The following is a 21,109-nucleotide window of genomic DNA, read 5'->3' on the forward strand; positions in this document are numbered from 1 at the left end:
GTGTGTGTCTCTTTGTGCCCTGAATTGCCCCCCGGGGACAAATAAAGTTTTTTGGAATTGAATTGAATTGAATTTATTAACCACTGTTGTACAGTTGAAGCAACATTGCATAGAGCAATATATGACTCGTTGTTCCTTTGTTTTTGTAGCTGTAAAAAAGACAATATAACATTGAAAAAATGTGCAATATATTTATCTACTTTTGTTTTTATATCTATTCACATCTACACCTTATTTTGTAAATAATAAGTCTAAGTCTAGTTGTGATGTCTCGCGTGGCTTTATTGTCAGCCCTGTTTACCTGGAAGTTCACTCACAAAAATATGGTGTGCATTGTCTTGATTTAGTCTTGCTGTCCCCTTGCACTTCCCACACCTTCTTCTTAGTGTCCCCAGGTGCCACTTGGGTAATCTCCTGCAATAACAGTCTTTAAATACTGTATACTGTGCATGATACATTTTCATCATTAATAGTGGGAAACATTAATAAACCACCTTGTCTAAATGTTGAAATATTAATGCAACTTTTAAACATAAAAGCAAAACAAAAAGAAGGTAATGCCATGTATTTGGTTAAACAACAGTTTTTAATAGTCAGACAATGTACAGTGAATCTGTGAAAAGTTGTTAATTTTATATCCCAAACACAAAGCTTGAGCACAAGACTACATTCAAAGATAAATGTCAGGAAATTGGAAAGGGTTTTTTACTCTTTAGCGACGTCTCAACAGCTTACAACAAGACTCACAAATGCTGAGCAGGGAAATATAATAACAGAGAGACTGCACAAACTGGGCAGCACTTTACACAAACAGTTTTAAATATATGTGTTGGATTTTCAAGGTCAGTGTCTTCAGAAGACTTCATACAGTTTTTAAGGAAGATATTTAGCCAGGTGATGATGCAGTTGTATTTTGTAAACAGTGAAATTACCATGTGATAACAGAGCTTAAAGCATTACAGGTAAAGGTGCACAAACAGATGAGGAAATAATCTGCATCTGTTTAGCTTAAATGTTAGTCAAAAACATGTTGCTATTTTCGCATTGGTCTGCATCTATTACATTTGCAATACACAATCAACTAAGTTATTGTTTAATGCATCCTTTTCCTGGATTAATTTGTTGGGGATATGACACATCTGGTTGGAAAATAATTATAAAAATCTGTCATCATATCCTGGAACCTATATGGCTAGTTCTTTATCTAACCCAGTCCGAAGCCACAATATGGATAGTATTCCTAAAATGTGACATGGAATACTTTTATAACTTCTTTTACTCTGTAAAACACTTTGGTGAACTTTGTTTGTTTTAAATATAAATGAAGTTGACTTGACTAGTATATAATCACACAAGACAAATAAAAGAAGGCTGTGCTCCCACTTAGATATTTGGTGAAAAAAAGAAACTTAAGTTGGTAATTCCTTTAACAAAATTAATTTTATTCTTTTAGCTCTTTTTTTGATAGTTGTTGGACAGTGACGAATACATTTTACATTAAAAAACATACAACTTCATAGACTTCATCTTGAATATGTTGTAAAGCTGAAAAACAAAACAAAGCTAAACCAAAGTCCTTCCTACAAATGTCAGTAAAAAAAAATTTAAGTTTAACTTCAATGTTATAATCATTTGATATTGTCTTTATCAAAGCTACATGAGTTATATTACAAAACCAAAGCGTTAAAAACTCCACATGTTGATATCAAGATGATGCACTTTTCTAAGACATTTCGATCCTCTGGTCCTGAAGAGGAGTTTCCGACTGGGGCTCTTTGCTTTTTCCCCCTGACTTCTTGGAGTCCTTTTTCCTAAAGAAGTAAGATTCATATTTGAATGATTAAAGCAGGGTAATTATGTCCTTTTGGACATTCTATTATTATTTCTTTTGAAGTCCAGCCTTAGCTAAAAGGAAAATGGTCTTACTTGGACTTTACGGTCAAGACAATCACTGTTGTGAAGATGGCAACAATAATGACAGCGAGCAAAACTCCACAGATAATTGCTGTAAAAAATAACATCAGTCAGTAGATTCATGTTAACGGATTACATATTAAAACATCTACAAATTCTAACTTTACAGTTATCACAAATTAAGGTCTGATCAATGATGAATAAAAAACATTTTGGACCAAAACAAACCCATCTAAAACCTTGTTTTCTGCTATCAGTATCATTTAAATAAATTGAATAAATCTAAATGTTTTCTTAATGAAGACTGTGTGTAATTAGATACTTATTTAAGCTAAATATAACATGCAGTTCATGTGTGTCAACTGACCAATGGGAGTGTCAGGCTCATCGTCTTCCTCGGCTACCCCATTGTCATCTAAGGAGGGAAACTTGAACATGTTAAAAAACATGTACCGTAATTGTGTCATACATTTAATAGTATCATTACACACTCACCAGTTTGTAAACATGCATGGACGTTTTGCTAACGTTTGTTAGTATGTATAACTATCAGGAGTGTATACATGAGAGACAGATTTGTGCTCACCATGGACTCCAGCACAGGTTTTGTTGCAGCTGTCAGAGTCAAAAAACCTGTTTCCGTTTCCGAAGCATCCAGTCCAAAGGAATTTTTTGCACTTGTCATTAACAGCATCATAGTAGTATCTCAAATGCTGACCACTGCAACCACCTGCCAGCTTTTTTAGGCGGCAAGCCTCAGTAGCTGTGAAGAGAAAACATCATGGTCATGAGCACCTGCATCATCATAAACTTCTCAATTATGAATACAATAGCGTATTAGATATTTATAACTTTATCAAGCAGCATTTAAAGCAGCAGATGTTTGCCTTCACATTGTAATGATCTGTCTTGAGTTATCCCCATCTTTCACCACTTGGTGGCGTAGTGCTAATATACAATGCTGGCTCTTCTGCAGCCCCTGAAAAAACTGTACCAAGGTTTAGAAAATAATAATGATGAAGTAACTAGTTGAGTCATTTGGCTGTATTAAATTGATAAACAGAATAACAGTGGCTCTGATTATTCCACATAATAATAATAATAATAATAATAATAATAATAATAATAATAATAATTTACACTTTATTAATCCCACAAGGGGAAATTCAGTTTTTTTTTTATTTTATTTTTTAAATAATGAATATGCTCCTCATTACAGAGAAGAGAGGGATCTACAGTTTCAGTTTGACCATGATAATGTTCCCTTTCATGGTTCAAGGCCATAAAACTCTAGTTATGTTCTAAAGTCCACAGAAAACAGTCAGGATGAAAACTGTTTACCCACTTTAAGGCTTTCAACACCATACAATTAGTACAGCGAAAAAACATAAAAAGTGGTTAAAAAAATAAGTGATTTTATCAATTTTCTATCAAATGAAATTCATAAACTCACCATCCATGGGGTAGAGCGTCTCTGCATTGGCAGAACAATTTCTTATGCATTCTCTCTCATTTGCAAAGCGGTTGGCATTTCCTCCTTCGCCCTTGTACAGAAAAGGACTGCACCTACTGTTGGCAGCATCATAATACAAAGAAAAGATAAAGTTGGGCCCTGTGCCTGGATCTTCTGGTTGAGAACAGAAACCTGTGGGATCATATAAAGAAAAGAAAATGAGTTGTATGGCAAAAATGATTTGCTTTGGTTTTCAAACAGTATTTTGAGCAGCATGTCTAAAGCAAATGTAAGATGAACATTGCACTGAAACTATATGATGGGTGTTTCTGTAGAAATCATGAGCCAGTACCTGTTATCACATAACTAATGTTTAACTAGCTTCATCACCAGAGACCCACTCCCTGTTTTTATCACGGCAATAAAAAGGGCAATTTATGGTGCATTTTCAGTCGTCCCGCCCTTTATAGATGTAACTGAAGGAAAATGGTTTCCAACTGTTTCTTTAGAACCACACTTTTTTTGTATCCCCTTTTGATTTTGGAGGGAAACTGGGCCCAACTTACTGACACGATATCACTGGATTTCAAAAACATTGGCCTCAGCATAGTATGCAGGTTTTGGAGACGAAGTGACGTTTCAGGTAGACGTAGCTTCAGTCTTCTTACTTAGACTCAGACAGATCTCACTGTTTAACGTTTGTAATTACAGAGGCAGACGATATCCAGTCAGCTTAGCACACTCATTAGCAGTGTGTAAATAACATTTCCAGGAGAGTAATTTTACATTAATTACAATCTATTCCTTTTGTTGACGACTGGAGACAATCATCGCTCACTGCATTTGCAAGTTACACCATGGGCATGGAGTCAGTGAAAAAGTTACTATACAATGATATCCTGCTGCAGTCTAGACATGTATGAGCAGAAATTACTTTTGACAATCAAGTGTATGGATTTCTTGTACAACTGAAAAACTCAAAAATAGAACGGCCATTTTTCACTGTACATGAACCCACCTACAGTTTATTCAGTCAACCACCAATGTAACCGCCATGTTGCTTTGTTAAGACTAAAGGTGAAGCTGTATCTCTTTGATCAAGGTTGAGGGAAACAGACCCAGTACATCGAATTAAAAAAAACGTTTATGATCACAATGAAAACACAAATTTCTACTTGTAAAACAAATACAAGAATGTAAAGGCTACCACATCACAGTTAACCACCAATAATGAGTCTAAACTACAGCTTAGTCTGAGAAGTAAACTTAGGGCCCATGCACAAACTTTCACAGTTTTAAAGCAGTATATGTAAGAAAGAGTATGATGTACCTGGAACTGACTGGCTTATGTGAAATGCAGCCAAAGCAATCCCAAAAAACAGCAGGTGCTTCATCTTGCTGCTGGTCTGCGTGCTGTCCGTCCCGGAGTGAGTGATGGTTGTAAACTGCAATGGGAGTGGGTTGTCTTTTCTGACCTTTGGACCCTCACTTCAATATGGTTTACACCTTCAATTGAAACACAAGTTTACAGCAGGGACAGGCATCTTCCTCTTTTTATTACTTGTATTGCAAGTTAGAGGTGGCTGTTTTATGTATTAGGGCGTTACAAGATATACAATGCCCCATAAGCAGCAATCAATAATATGTGATAATGGTATAAAAGGTAAAACTTACTGTATGTTAAAACTGTTTAAAATGGGTGAATGATTTTACCTGAGCGAAGGTTGTCTCCTTCAGTTAACTAGTTTATTCTTTCCTAGAACTAAGAGGGCTTGCTTCCTACCGACCACTAGTCCACTATTTCCTAGTAGTTAGAGCTCATGGTAAAATAAAATAACACCAGTCAAGAATGAACTGCAGAGGTGCCTTCAGAGTTCACTGAGGTCACTTCAGGATGTCATAGAGAATATGAACTTTCAGAAGCACTTGAGGTTGCTTCACCTTAAATACTCTTCTGAGATGTCACTGAGCAGTGGTTTTGCTCAGGAAATGTTGTACTGAGCTTATGCAAGTGCAAAGGCACCTAGCGAATGCATGCATGATCAATGTTAAATGAAACAGCAATGAAAAGCAGATATGATTACATGATATATGAATTAAATGATGAAAAAAAATGGATTAAAAAATAATTCAACAAATTCAACAAGTGCATAACTCTTTTTTGATCTCTCAACAAAACTACTCCTTGTTGTTCCAAAAAAAATGTTTTTTACATCAAGTTAGAGGACTTCAAACCCTCATTGAAGAAACATTTAACCTCTTACAGCACAGCAGCAACTTAAACACAGACTGACACTGGATTTTGAGAAAGGCATGGGTCGGCAGTTTTACTTTTCATTAGTTTCATATTCTTATGGAGTACCTTGTCTACACACAATGCATCAATCTCTGCAGAAAGCTTGATGACAGAACATGTTCACTAAGTTCAAATCTTTCTGTCATTATTACGTTAAGGAGTGGCTCTATCCTATTTTGTCATTTTGGCTGTCAGCTTTACATTCTATCAGTGGAAGACTGAGATACTCATCGCCATAAGCAGAGGTAAATAAAAAAAAGAAAAAGCGAATTTACAGTTGTATTTGAATTCAAGAAAGATGCATCAATAAATAGATACTTTCACTTAAATAGTGGTGCATAAATGAAATACACTACTAATAATGAGTTAGGGATATTGTGAGCTTCTTAGTGGGTTTCATACAAAAGGTGTTTGTTTCACTTCAGTGATTTTTAGGATAGAAAGGCAATTGTATTAGGGTGATAGACACACCTCATTTTGTGTTTTCCTGGTCTAACTGTGTACACTGCGCCTTACATATTGGGGCCAATACAAAAAAAAATAATTCCCTGTTCGTCATTCAAGCAGCCATGAACACACAATGTCACTTAACGGACAAACAGCGCTACCATAGCCCGCCTTCAGGTTGGTCACAGGCAGTCAGATGTTGCTTGTGAACTTGCCGTTTCTCGAAGTGTCATCAGCAGACTTGTAACAAGACACAGAACTACTGGCAGTGTTCATGACAGACCCAGGAGTGGAGCTCCACAAGTGATGGATTGCAATGATGACCAGTACCTAAGGACCTATGCACTCAAACACCATTATGCTACTGCCACACAGCTGCAGGCCTGTTTATAAGAAGTGAGGGGTACGAGGGTTTCCAGACAAACCATTCACAGCCGACTCTTCCGCTTTGGCTTGAATGCCAGACGACTGTTGCAGATGACTCCACTGACACCAAGACACCGCTGTGACTGTTTTCAGTGGGCACAAGACCATGTGACCTGGACAATGCAGCAGTGGTCTACTGTCCTGTTCACTGATGAGTGTCGGGTCACCTTGCACAGAAATGATGGTCGTCAGCGTTGCTGGAGAAGGCAAAGTGAGCGATATGCAGAGGTCAACATAGTCTCCTGGGTTCGCTTTGGTGAAGGAGGTTCAACAGTCTGCGCAGGTATCACCAGTCAGCGCAAAACAGATTTGGGGATTGTAGATGGCTCAGGCACTGCACGTTCTTACCTCAGACACATCATAGAAACCATTATCATCCCCAAGTTCCACCAGCACACCCCCAACTTTCTGTTCATGGATGATAATGCTCCACCACATCATGTCAGAATCATCACAGCTCGACTTCAGGAAGTCAGAATGCCTCAGATGGTATGGCCAGCAATGTCCCCTGACCTGAACCCCATAGAGCACGTCTGAGACCAGCTGAAGCAGAGACTGGATGCTCGTACCTCACCCCCACGTGACCTGGCAGAACTGCATGTAGCACTTCTGCCTCAGAACAACATCATGAGGCTAGTTAGGAGCATGAGACGTCACCGTCAAGCTGTCAACAACCGCTATACTGACTTTGTCAATTTAGTTTATTTGGGGCTATCTTTGTTACTGTCTAAATAGTTGGGATACTAAATATTGCACTAATGAAAATGGTGCTTCTTCTCATTCATTAATAGTAATATCAAAGGGAACTATTACTAATTTCATTACAATTCAGACTAAATAGGAAAAGCACTTGCGTAAATAGCAATATCCCTAACTTAATGTATGAAGTGTATCTTTGATTCAATATATGATTTTAAGATAATCTACTGTGAATGGAACAAACAAATGGAATGTTTGTCTCAAATGTTTTATCATAAAAAATGACAAATACTTCTCAACAGCTGAAAGCACAGCATTTAAGCACATTTAATTTGAACAACATTCGACTTGCTGTCTCTTACTTCCATTCTTGAAGCCTTTGGCTTTATCCTATATGATCAAAAATGCAAGACCATTTGACAGTGCCTGTGTTTTTTTAAATTGTACTCTGAAATCACATCTTCTGCACTTTATCTCCGAACCCATTTGCACACTTTAACTGTTGTTGTTTCAAACTTATTGTTTGTGAACTGTTTATTAAAAAATATATCAGTATGTGGACATTTTCAAGTTCACAAATCTAACTGAAATGTTCAGGGCAGGGGTGTCAAACTCCTGAGACTTTTAGATGTCTCCCTGCTCCAACACACCTGCTTTAAACCAATGTGTTGTCGCTCTGCAGGAGCCTAATAACGAGTTGCTCATTGGATTCAGCTGCACTGGGGCAGAGAGACATCTAACAGGAGGAAGCCAGCCCTCCAGGACTGGGGTTTGACACCCCTGGTCAAGAGGGTAATTTAACTTTGGTATCAAGGAAACTGAAGAGAAGCAGATTTTTGTGACACCGGTGCACGTGCTCTCAGCCTGTGCGCGTTGGTAGCTCGAGCCCGAAATGAGTGACTTGGCTTAGATGCGGTCGATGCTGTTGAGCTGTCACTGTCCAGTGACCAAATGACTCTGTAGGCTGGTTTTGTTGTTGCTCTGACGTCATTGTGAGCGACCATGAAGCTGCCAGCATGGGTATAAAAAGCCGGTTTGAAGACTCGCGCTCCAAGCTCCTCTGTACCAGGTTCACGTCAGACTCCAGCACGAGGGAGGGCTCAGGGAAACAAAGATGCACTTTCTCCGCTTCACACCCATCCTGCTGCTCCAGCTAACTAATCTGGCAGTGTTACACGGTAAGAGCTTTGAGGGGGGCAAAAAATAAAAACAAGTTTGTAAATTAGGCTACTCCAAAGACTGTTATGTGTGTGAAGTAGAAAAGGATAAAAACAAATTTCTTCCAAAGCAAGGCTTTCAACACTTTCTTCATGGCAGGTGTATCCATCCATCTGCGTGTTCCCTATTCTCTGCCATGAGGGACATGCATCAGTCTACTTGTCTCTGTGATTTAATGTTTGATATTTGTTCCAAATTAATCGTTTTATCCATTTAAGTATTTTCTGAATATTCAAAATTTGTCATATTTAATCGTTAGATATTTGTATTTTAAATGTTTGTGATAACATTTATTTTAATCAATTTATTATATTTCTGTTTGTTGTAGGTGCCCAATGGACATATACTGGTAAGTCTGATCATATTTTGCCCCCAGTTTGCTGATGCTGGACAATGAGTAGTGTTTTTTTTGTTTTTTTAATTTTTCACCTTTTGTGCATTTGAAATGGAAGCTCATGTCAACTGATGTGTCTTTGTTACTCACAGTGGTGTTGTAACCTAAAACCAGCATTAACCAAATTACTGTTAAGAAGTTAATGTTACTCTCTGACATGCTGTAACTGAGTTTTAGAAGTTGGTATTGTTGTTATGTCTCCACTGGAACGCTTATAATTGGCAGGGCAATAAAAAAGAACAAAAGAAATTTGTATTCAAGTTTGTGAAAGAACCTCTGCAATCCTTGTTTGACCTCTAAACAACTAGTTCTGACATCTTCCCGTCATCTTTTGTAATTGCAGAGTTCATTATCAGACTCGGCAATCACAGCATTCATGAGTTGTCAAGGCTGAGTGCCTTTGTCTCCTGCCTTAAGGACTCTGGGCTGAGACTTCTTGAGCCGTGACTATATCTTACATAAACTATGCTGAGAGTGTGACCTCTTGTCTTTTTTTCTAGTATTCCACACCGTCTTCATGAACAATTATTGTTAAAATCAACAATTAGGCAATTGAATATCATTGTATTACTCTAAATAAACTTAGGGTTGCTTTGTTCTTTCTCTGTTCTTCCAAAAAGAAAAATAACTTGTGAAATAAATTTGATGAAATTATAATTCTATAATAAATTACCTCTGAGAGAAGTTAATCTTCTTCTCTTCATTGGCTTGGAATTAATACTAGAAAATAGACGTTTGTGGATTCTGTTTATCTACCAGTTTGTATCATTTGTCAGTGAAAGTAATACTTCCCAGTATTAAGATAAATAGTATTTTAGTTCCAAACTGTGCTATATTAGAAGAAAATCTTGTATTTGTTAGCACATTAACAGTCCCAAAAATTGTGTGCATCACTTTACCTAAATATCAAATCAAACTATGTTCTATTTTAAAGATGAGACAACAGCTGGAAGTATAAGTGAAGAGACTGATGACCTCTGAGTTAAGATGTTAGATATATAAATATAAAAAAATAACCTCTGGCTTGAGCGTAGTGCATTTCAGCCTCAGTTACAGTCAAACCCTGAGGAGGACTTGTCATAGTAGTCAGTAGTGTGGAAGGCTGGTAGCGCTTTGTGTTGAAGAGGGAACAGCTGAGTCATGCAATTTAACTCCACCTCAACACTCAAGACAAACTAACATGAGAAGGAAAACAAGTTATGTTGATTGGCTGCTGTTGCTCTCTGCCTCCTCTGTTCATATTTTTCTAGTCTGACCTGTGATGAAATGTTGAAAAAGTTATTTTGTAGAATTAAAAAAAAAAAAGGCTGTGTGCGATCTACCAAGCACCGCCAACAGGCCACCAAAGGCCAATGAAGGCCATTATTAAAGGACAGACTGGGTCTAATTAAAACAGCAGTTGAAGTGGACACAGTAATGATAGCCATAGGAGTATATTTCATTCTTATAAGGATGGTTTGCCTGGTTTGAGCTTTGATTTTTAGCTTCAAATAAATATTTTATTCCCTACTGCTTCACTGGATGCCTTTTGGCAATGTCTTGTGCAATCAATCCACATTTGTCTTGGATTTGACACTCGGGGTGCGGGCCAGCCTCATGCTGCATCATTCATATTGAACCACGGTCATCTGGCACATGGTGAATGGTGTATTTTACATGAATTCTGTACTGATACTGAATAAGAGGCAAGTATGCAGAAGTGATTTGGAGCATAGTACATTCAGGGCCTATCACAGTGCTTCATATTGCCCTCCACTTCAGATTTGATGGTGCATTTTCTTTCTAATGTTTGAAAAGCTCAGTGTGGATCCTTACACTTCAGTCAACACACTGAATGAAATCAGGAGTGTCCAGATTTCCTTATTGGATGTACTGTATTATTTATTCGATCAGTGTGCTTCATTGCTTCTGCAAACATGATTTTGAGAGACACCCTCCTGAAGCTGACGTCTTTTGTGAACAGCGAGACTTGATCTGAAAATGTGGCCGTTCTCAGTATCCTGGACTTTAGGGAAACCTCTCATTTGGAGAGAGACGGCGTTCTCCCTGGCTCTTCCCAGAAAACAACAGCCGGGTTCTCACTCTCAATGCTTTAGAAAAAGAGCCAAGAGCAGAGTCACGGCCTCTCCCAATGCCGCCTTGTGCATAGATAATAATACTTCACTTTGATTACGGATAAATGTTTAGTAAGTCGAGCCCTCTTTGGAGCCATATCCTCCTCAGCTTCCCACTTGGGCACGCTGTGCTCATTTGCCCTTTAAGATGGAACAGCATAACATTTATAAAGACATGCAACAGATCTTTGCTACTGATCTGCAATGAACTGACTTTTTGAATCACTTGGGGGTTTTTTTTTAGATCATTTTTTAAAAGGTGAAGATTAAATCTAGGGAACATAAAAAAAATACAGAGAACTCCAAAAGATGTCATTTGTCATACTTTACATTGATGCTGTTGCAGGCCCAGAGGGACAGCAGTACTGGTCCAAGCATTATCCGTACTGTGGTGGATCTTTCCAGTCTCCTATAGACATCGAGTCAGAGCTGCTGAGGTTTGACCCAACTTTGGGTCCAATTGAGGTTCAAAACTACGACCTGTCGCCTAATGAGCAGCTTACTCTTGGAAATAATGGACACTCTGGTGAGTATAAATCATCAATTGTAAGAGGAGTGTACAGTTTATGTATTTTAACCTCATTTCATCACAGTTAACAACATAAAGCCCTTTCTCTCCTTGAAATCTAGACGTGTCAAAGTGCTGCATCATTAGAAATGCCATCACTTAAGTATACTGGATTCCTCTTTTCCTGTACAGACCTAACTTCTGGGTCAACTTTAAGATAATGATACGTGGATCTTCTCTCTCCATCTGCCACAGCAATTTTCCATAATCACTCTCTTATTATCTCAGCTGTCCTTTCACCCAAAGAAAAGAGCTCCTCGTTTAGTCGGATAAAAAAATATGAGCAGAGAGATTAGTCATCTTCTCTGCCACCACTGGCTCTCATGCATCTAAACAAAAGAAAACGGCTTCACTTAAATGTACCATATCTGTTTATGACGCAGTCTTAAATGTAACTATTTGGACGCAGACTGCCAGGCAGATGAATGTTGGGAGTCCACAAAAGCGTTGTTGGTTAAGTGTTTTTGTATTATTAGAAGATAACAAATGAGCAGACAGAAACCTGTGACTAAACGGTACGCTGCAGGACTGATGTCATTTATTTGTTGCTTTTAGCATGGAGTTAACGCTGCCATTTTATTTTTGCCGAACCTAGTATAGCCAAACATGCATGTCATGTCTGTGCTGTTGAATACTCTTGGTTCTGTTTCATCAATGTAAGGAAACTCTTAACCACGGACAGTGCAAAGACAAGACAAGTGCTTATGTGTGCATGCCTGACAGGCCTCAACGCCACAAGCTGAAGGGCCTCATCATTGTGACGTGTGTCTGGAATAAGCTGACGGAGGCTTTTTCCACTTGCAAACATTCGTCATACACTGAAGGACATGTGGAAGGCGCCCTGCGTCACCCACACATAATGCGTCTTAAACATAGCTGCATAGTCTTTGTAAAAAGCTGTTGACATCACATATAGTAGTCCACTCTGCCTCCCCCAGTTTAGGTCAACTTTAAGATGATGTTTCTTGATGCACATGATGACGTAACCCCTGACCTGCTCTGTTTCCTCTTGTGGGGTGTCATGTCTTTTGATCCGCAGTACAATTATCCCTGCCACGTAAGATGCACATCTCTAGCCTGCCTCATCATTACACTGCAGCTCAACTCCATCTCCACTGGGGCTCCACAAGCAAACCTGCAGGCTCAGAGCACCTGGTGAACAGTCGTCAGTATGCAGCAGAGGTAAACAAAGCAAACTACTTTTATTACGCGCTATTGATGCTAAAATAGTCAAGACAGTAACTCAGCACATTAACACTTCCTCCAAATTTTAGATCCTCAACTTGATAGACTGGTATAGTAATGACGTGTTTTTGTAGGCCAACCAGAAAAAATAGCGCTGGTGTTTCCTACGACAATTCGTCTATGGGATTTTTGCATTGGATTTTGGATCATTGCAGAAAATAAGCTCTGTGTCAAACACACGTTTATGTGTAGCTGTTTTGTTCAGCGGGATAATATTTCCAGATGAACATCATTTATATGAAGTTTGAAGAGTTAATGCAGCTGAGAGAAGTAAAAAGTTAACGTTATGTTCTAGCGAACTACACCGCGATCGGTTTATAATGACGTCTCGACCGTTATGCTTCATCGATCTAGTCAGCGAATTTCACAAGATAGCTAAACGTTAGCTTAATAAGTTGTTTATTAACCTAATATTTGCAAGAACACTGAAAAACATGACTAGAGGCTGTAAGGAGGATTAGGGAGAGAATTCCCGGCGTGATGACGTGTAATGTCTGCAACAACCACCGTAGTTTCAGTTAGCTACTCGTTAGCAACCGCTGTTTAAAGTTCGCGTAAAAACTTTAAAATTCACAAGTGGGGTCTTGGCTAACGTAGTTTGTCTCGTCTAACAAAACATCGTCTCTTCATCTTGTGTTAACCACAGACCTTATTTCAGGCGTCTAAACACAAACCCATTCAAAATCCCCATTGACTTTTAGAGGTTAGAACCACGGCGCTAAAATGCTAACTCACTTCCTGGTTTTAGGACTCAAAACTACACCTATTGGACCTGTAAAAAAATTAGTTTTATTCTACACAAGATTTTACATATAAAATACAATCAATTTTTAAAGCTATAAGTTATCTATTATTTTCAGTTTATCGGATGAACACAACTCTCTGAATGGCGCCATTTTTACATGAGTACTTCCTTATATCTTAGCACTTTATTGCTAATTATAGTAATGAATTTTTGCTAAAATCATATTTTATATATTGGAGTTTCTGTACAGATGGCACATTTTTTTTTTTTACTGGATAAACAACTGCTAAGATCTCAATATTTGGCTTAAATGTCAATCAAGTTGTAGTTATTACCGAATGAGGTTAAGCCAGTTAATTCCTTTTAGCCAGGTCTAAAATCTGCAGTTTCATCATCTGTATTCTTAATGACTTAATCGTGTGACATTTGACTGGCAGAGGAAAAAGAACCTCTGACACTCTTCAAGCTGCACCAGCCATCTTTCTTCCCTGCTTCTCCGTTACTGTTCCAGCTTCTGGACAGCCTTAAAGCTGAGTCTGCAGTCAGACAGTTACAGAAAACACTCACTGTGCATCTTTCATTATATTCTGTACTAGATCTAAAACCGTTTAATGCTTGTGTAAAACATATTCTAATTCAAGAGATTGTAAACAATAAAGAAGTTGTGAGCCTTTAAAACCAGAGTACTGCCATTTTAAAGTGAGGACAAATAAGGTCATCGTGGTTTTTATAAAAATAGTTTGACATGCTTATGGAATTAGCATGTTTTATCACATACTGGAAGGCGAAGATGTACTTTCAGTCAGCCTCAGAATGTACAGAATGACAGTGTCTTCTTTCTGCAGGGATTTAGGGGATTAGACGACCAGACTATTATATGCTGTGGTAGAAAGGAGTGGCTGTCTGTGCTTTAATGTGTCAATCTGTGTGAGAACTTTTCACACACCAGTTCACTTTATTTACTTTGTGCTTGAAGTAAAGCAGAAATTGGAGTGTAACAGTCAAACAAAAAAACTTGTTTTTTAAATTTGAGATGGTTTCCTTTTGAATTACAGAGGGTGGAAGCTGAAATGGTTACAACCTGTGAGCTTTCAAATGACCGTGCCCATGCTGCTGCACAGCCACAAATAAGGTGCTGTGGTTTGACCTGGGTTTCTAACTGGACACGTTGGGAGTATGCATCTTTTCAAGTCTTTCCAGACTTCAGAACCACAGGGCTTTCATGACGTGTTGTTTAGAAAGGATGGGATGATGGGAAATTGAACATTTCCCTGAAATAGTTCAGAAGGCCACCTAAATTCTCAAAGATGCACAAAGCTCTAATGATGTATTACATTAGAAGTGGGTAGAAGAGAATGTTGAGAGACCAACTTGCCCTTTTTTATATTGACTACAACTGATTTGTTAATGATGTAAGTGATCACGTGATACTTTTCACTTCTCACCTTGGATGTAATCCAAATTTTCAACCAGTCAACTCCAGTTTTTTTTCACTTTTTGCAACTAAATGCTTCTCCTCTCTTACAGCTACATGTAGTACACTTCAATTCAGACATGTATCCAAATATGTCCATGGCTGTTGACAAATCTGACGGCCTGGCTGTGCTGGGTGTCCTGATAGAGGTGAGATTGTGGAAACTCTGTGGATGAGAACAATACGTGATAAAATATCTGTAGAGCATAAATATGTAAAAAAAAAAAAAAAAAAAAAATAATTTTTTTTTTTCAGGTTGGAGAATTTAATCCAGCCTTTGAACAATTTCTGAAGTTCATCAATGGTATCAAATACAAGGGTGAGTTTAAAATACTGTTTACTATAGTAAAATCTAAGACTGTAGACTGACTGTAGTCATGTTGAATTTGAAATGTGGAGATAGGAGCCTTTCTTTCATGTCAAGAACTAATTAGTTGATTCCAACATGCAGATCAGAGAGTGCAGATTCCAGGTTTTAACATCAGAGCGCTGCTGCCTGTACGTTTGGATGAGTATTACCGCTATGATGGGTCCCTGACAACTCCTCCGTGCTATCCCAGTGTCCTGTGGACCGTGTTCAGGAATCATGTGACAATATCTCACAAACAGGTGCTTCACCTCTGAAACAGAATTCTTATCAGACTAAATAAGCCAATGATTGATATTTTAACACTGTGCAATCCCTGCTCCACTATTCTTAATTGGTGAAAAATTTGCTTTTTTTTTTTGTTTATTTTTTTTTTGTCTCTACTTAGTTCCTTGCCCTGGCGACAACTCTCTACTCCTCCCATACCCAGGACTCAATCCCTGTGCCTCTGAACAGCAACTTCAGGAAACCACAGTCCGCTGACAGCCGAGTCGTGCTGGTATCTTTCAAAGAGGGTAAGTATGTTCTTCTAGTTGGGCTTGCTATATTATTGAAGCATGAGCGCAAAGGGCATATGAATGACGGGGCCGCTGTGCTGCTTTCAAAATGGCAAAAAGGACGCGCTTGAATGATGGATGACCATTTCCCTCCCCCCTTCTGCAGAGGATGGGGCTACCAAACTTGTACAGCCTCACCTGTTTGTGGTTAAGCTTTCATGTTGATTTCCTTTTGTAATTATCTTCACAGTTGATTTGACTTTGAGCTTTCAGAAAGTAGGCCAACATTTTAGACGCAACAAATTAACCATCCTGCTGACATGCAAAGAAGTTGGCGGTGCTTAAATTCAACAATAAAGGCTTACTTTAATGTGGTTGACCACACTGTGGTGTTTAGATCCATACAGTGTAGTATAATGTGCATGTTTCGCTCATCATTTCTTTCAGAGCTTTGCTTCCCTAGTGGTGAATGTGTTTAGACATGGCAGTGTGGACTAGTCAGCTATCTTAAGCTGTTAGCAGGAGCTGGCTTGTGCTTTTATTTTACTGCTACAGGCAGCGCTTCTGCATGCTGCGTGTGACAGCCCAAAGTAATTCCAAGGAATATCCCACGAGCTGGGACGTTTAACAAGCTGTAATTGGCTGTGTGTCTGATGCAGGCAGAGGACTGCATGGTACTCTAACAGTCACATCTCCATTCATGAGGAAGCGAATCGTCCAGCAGCTGCTGGTTGGTGATCTAGCAGACCTGGCAGATGAAGGGCTCCATCAGCTTCTACCGAGTGGCCCTGAGCAGCTTCGTGTTGGCAAGAAAACAGCCCTCAAGGACAAGCAGCGTGACAGTCTGGCCAAATACAAACAACAAAAGCTGATTCTATCCCTGCCGAAGAAGAGCCAGACCGACCGCTCTGTGGGAAAGTTTGGACTGGCTGAAGACACGCTAAGCTACGTCTCACTGGAGCAGAGAGTTTTCAATCAGCTCAAACAGTCTCACTCGAAGAACCAGCTGGTTCAGGCTCTCAGAGATGTAGTTTTTCCTGAGCTTAACCTCAAGAGCTACCTTGACTGTAGGTCAGACTTAGCCCTCCCAACTATTCAAAATATTCTGCGCGGACGGCCAACAGATGAGGCGTTTGAGTTGGATCACTCACTGACGAAAGCCTTCATGGATCAGGGGAAGACTCCTACAGTGATGAAGAAAAGTGTGCCAACGACAAACTATGGCCATCCATCCCCTGCTGCTCCCAGGAAATCATACAGCCAGGGTTATCCACATCCTTGGCTTTTGCCAATGGAGTGGGAAGACTAAAGAAGTTCCAGTTGTAGTTGAGACTAACGTTATGTCACATTTCTGTAGCAGACATCAGTGATGTCCGCCAAAACGCAAGCCATGTTTTGTGCCTTTTGGCCAATATTATACATGTATTTAATTTTAAGTTATTCTTTCTGAACATTGCATAAAATCTGACTTTTGCATGACTTGACTTTAGTTAACCTGTCATTTTTCAGTGACTATGAACACATTCTGAAACTTTGAGTCCATCTGAACATCCACAAAAACTGGATATTACTTTTTCCGATGGCCTTTCTTACAGTGCCTGCATAATTTTGCCTTTTTTTTTTTTGTCAGTGTTTTGAAATAAACTCTGAGCACATATTTCATGCCTGGACATCTGTATGTGTCAAGGTATATATAGTTTGCAAAACATCTTGTAAAAGATATTCATACTGTTATAATGTACTACAACTATAGTATGCTTATTTTGGAGATATACTTGTAATTATCGACTTGCACAGTATAGAAATGCAACTTAACCAAAGGTATTCACAGACATTTCATTACTCAACAACTCACAGTATCGTGTTTTTCTTACACCAGTTTTTTTTTTCTTTTGTTCAAAATACTCCTCACGATAAGTAAGGAAAAAGTATTTGGGAGCCATTTTCAATAAAGCATTTTTAAATGAAACGCATACACTTATTTCCCACTATAGATAGACACTGTTATTCTGAGCTGTTCTCATGGCCTGGTTGTAGTTGTAAGAACTATGTATATATTTTGTTTAATTTACTTCTGATGTCTAGTACCTTGGTAGCGCTTAATTCCTCTCAGCTTCAGCAATCAGAGGAGGAAAATAAGCCCGTATTGGCATCCATGCCCAAAGGTGTAAAGGTCCTGTGAAGAACATTAGATTTGCATTGATTTTGGCGACTCATGGGGGCAAAGCGGTACATCTCTCCCTTTACTGATCTTATGCTGAAGTCATTTAAAAGCAGTTCCTTCAGCATTCTGTAAGTCTTTGTAAGAACATGTTTTGACATTGACCCTGCAGCAGTTAAAGGCATTTAAAACGACTCCAAAGAAACGATCCATCCTCCCCACAATGCTCCCTACAGCTTTTCTAGGCCTTATACAGGATCCAGTATTCATTTCAGTCTGTGTCATGACCAGTTTTAAATTCGCTCCAGAAGTTTTGATCGATGCAAAGCATACATTACCAGTCACACCAACTCTCTGTGGTGTGATTTACATCATGAGATGTGTGATTTATTAACATTTTATAAAAGTCACTAATGTTCTCTTTACATGAAATATTTAGTTTGATAAGATTCAGGAGAAGCTTGTTTTGAGGGATTCTGTTTGTGTGCATATGAACTTTATGTTGGCAGTGTGTGTACTAGACAGTAATACAAATCCTAGAGGAACTTGGCACTTGACTTACGTGAGGTGATTTCACTGATTTCATTTGAATGCAGACATGATAGCTTTGCTAAGAGCAGAACACAAACTAAAGGTAGTTGAGGTAAAAACTTTCCTGCAACACCGAGTACGTCAAGTCTCAATCTCAAACAAGATGCAACTTGTTTGTTAAAGAAGCCATTAAAGTGTTTTTTTTTTGTCTTTCATTGTTTTGTATTCTATAAACTTTCTGGTTTCTTGGATGGTGCCATCTTTGAGACTTCTCTTCCACCTTTGAAAATCCTTTTCATCCTTTTCTCTCCTTCTTTTCGATACTCAGCTGACGCATCTTGGATAAACACTGGTATGTTTCTTTCGTACATTCTTGTTTCATGTTTTCTTAAATGTCACATGCAGCGCTGAGGTTTCTTCAACTTTAAAAACACTCACACCTTGTTTAGTTTAACAGATTTATAATCACATTTTCTCTTTCTAAAGTCAAACTAATGAACTAGTTTAGAAAGGAAAGAAACAACTGCTGGAATATCAATATAAATGACTAAACTAAAGCAATAATCAAATAAATGTGACTATTAAAGCAATACTAAACTTTCTAAAAAAAAAAAAAAACATAAAATTTGTACAAAGGTTTGAATAGTTTGTCCTGGTCAAAGTAGTTTTTGGTGCTTGATTTATTTTATTTCTTTTTTTTTGTCCATCTTTATACGCGCATGCAGCCCATATACTATATAAAACCATGAAGAAGAATGATTCTGTAATATTTATTTCCTTCTGTTGCATCATGCAGGTTTACTGGTTCCCATACTGGTGGGCTCTGCATTGGGAGTTGTTCTCATTATGTCTTTAATATGCTGTCTAATAAGACAAAAAAGGTAAGGTGTAAACAACCAGCCAGACATAATTTGCAGGTAACTCTTTATTTATGATTGAGACGCGTCTACCAACCTGACTCTACTCTCTTATTGTTGAGGTCAAGTGTTCAGGGTGTCCTTTAGATTTATCACCAGTCTGTAAACGTATTGACTGTAAAGCAGATAATTGCAGAGGATATTTAAAGAAACTGTAAACCTTAACTGACACACGTTTTTTTTTAAAAAGCTTTACAAAAAGAACTGGGGACTTTACAGGACTTAAAACCTTGTCACCTTGACTTTTTTGGAATATACACTCACCTATGCTGCTCTAAGTCACCCTTCATAGGGTGACGTGGTTGAAATGATGCTATGTATGTAAAGCAGTTCCCTGGAAAAGAGCCATCTCTGCAATAAGATATGTAAACAAGAAGCACTGCATGAGGTAAAACTTGACTGCTCATTTGCAGTTATCACTTCTCCCTGTTAATTAATGCTGATGACGCACAATCTGCTTTTGGAGGTGAGAAGCTGCGTGACACGTCTGGGTTGGTGGCAGGCTTTATGCTTTAAAATGTGTCAAACGTTCCTTCCATCTTTAAATGTGTCTTTTCAGCCTCTGACTTTCACCGTCTAAACAAAAGTATCTTTCCTTACACTGAAAGAATCAGAATCCACAGCTCTCTGTTGCGTCTTCAGTTTACGGAAATGGATGACTGTTGTGGGAAAATTAAAGTTGTGGTGGGAAAAGATAGCTCCTACTTTTAACCGCAACACTGAAAAAACTCAGTACTTAGAGGCGAGCAATTTCTTCAAGCTTGCAAATGCACATTTGATTTAATCGTGTTCTGAATGCAGTGTGTTTTGTTTTTTATTTTTAAGGGCTGGACCTCGGCAGGACAAAAACAAAGGTGCAGGATACAATATTGGAGAAAAAGATGAGTACGGCTCGAGAGTGTAGCTCATTCTTCATTACCTAATCTCCAAGGAGTGTGTTAAAACAAGACCCTGACACCATCATTCCTTTGATAACTTCTTTATTCACAGTAGAGTTTGCATGCAGCTCTTGGGTTTTTTTCTCAAACCACAGCCTGGACTTCTTGCTGTGTTGTGGCCAACCGAGCATGGTAGGCCTCCGGGCTGGAGTGTTTTGTACTTCCTTTGAGCAAGAGGAACAGCTGTCCTCTCTAATCCCCCTTTATTTATCGGACGTGATGTGGTCAGTTTCTGAAGGATCGCCCCACACAGAAGCTTCCAGGCAATCACAGTGAGTTCAGATCTGAAATGGTAAGAACCATAGGTCAAGTCCGAGCATGGCACCCGTTCCCTTTGGCTGTCCTGGTTGTGGTGGAAAGTCCCACCACAGTCCAAACAATAGGGGGATAGGAGTTGACAGACATCCCTGATGGTAGGGTGGCCTGAGAGGGATGGGCTATACCACATTTTCACCAACCCTGTACTTAGAGCCTCTCTATGGACTTTATAATAAAAGGGCACATAGCTGCAGACAAACACAGAAACACACAGCCCTCTGCATGAGAATAATGCCGAGGGAAAAAAGGTTTTTTTGTTTTCAGGCTGCACGTGGGCTGACCTTTAACCCCTGTCCGCCAGTCCGATCACAAGACTCACTCCCCAGCACTCCTGAGTGGCTGTTCAGTTCAGTTTACAAGACCATAGAAGAGCTAGGCTTACATCAT

At 38.8% G+C, this 21,109-nt stretch overlaps 2 protein-coding genes across 2 annotated transcripts; one reads left to right on the forward strand and one right to left on the reverse strand.

Annotated features, from left to right (window-relative positions):
* Positions 1 to 1,421: 1,421 nt before the first annotated feature.
* Positions 1,422 to 4,806, reverse strand: LOC306825674 (kunitz-type serine protease inhibitor bitisilin-3). The gene is made up of 6 exons (XM_079346557.1): positions 4,698 to 4,806; positions 3,368 to 3,559; positions 2,501 to 2,677; positions 2,282 to 2,329; positions 1,927 to 2,005; positions 1,422 to 1,811 (listed from the first exon to the last, which is right to left on the reverse strand). Exons 1-6 carry the CDS (start codon positions 4,759 to 4,761, stop codon positions 1,724 to 1,726), a joined length of 648 nt encoding a protein of 215 aa, XP_079202683.1. The 5' UTR covers positions 4,762 to 4,806; the 3' UTR covers positions 1,422 to 1,723.
* Positions 4,807 to 7,959: 3,153 nt separating this feature from the next.
* On the forward strand, positions 7,960 to 17,514 carry ca12 (carbonic anhydrase XII). The gene is made up of 9 exons (XM_079345599.1): positions 7,960 to 8,413; positions 8,782 to 8,802; positions 11,308 to 11,487; positions 12,569 to 12,711; positions 15,047 to 15,142; positions 15,249 to 15,312; positions 15,445 to 15,602; positions 15,749 to 15,875; positions 16,517 to 17,514. The coding sequence occupies exons 1-9, from the start codon at positions 8,350 to 8,352 to the stop codon at positions 17,164 to 17,166; spliced, it is 1,503 nt and encodes a 500-aa protein (XP_079201725.1). The 5' UTR covers positions 7,960 to 8,349; the 3' UTR covers positions 17,167 to 17,514.
* Positions 17,515 to 21,109: the final 3,595 nt, after the last annotated feature.

The sequence above is a fragment of the Symphodus melops genome, assembly GCF_947650265.1.
Source record: "Symphodus melops genome assembly, chromosome: 6".
Taxonomy (NCBI): Eukaryota; Metazoa; Chordata; class Actinopteri; order Labriformes; family Labridae; genus Symphodus; species Symphodus melops.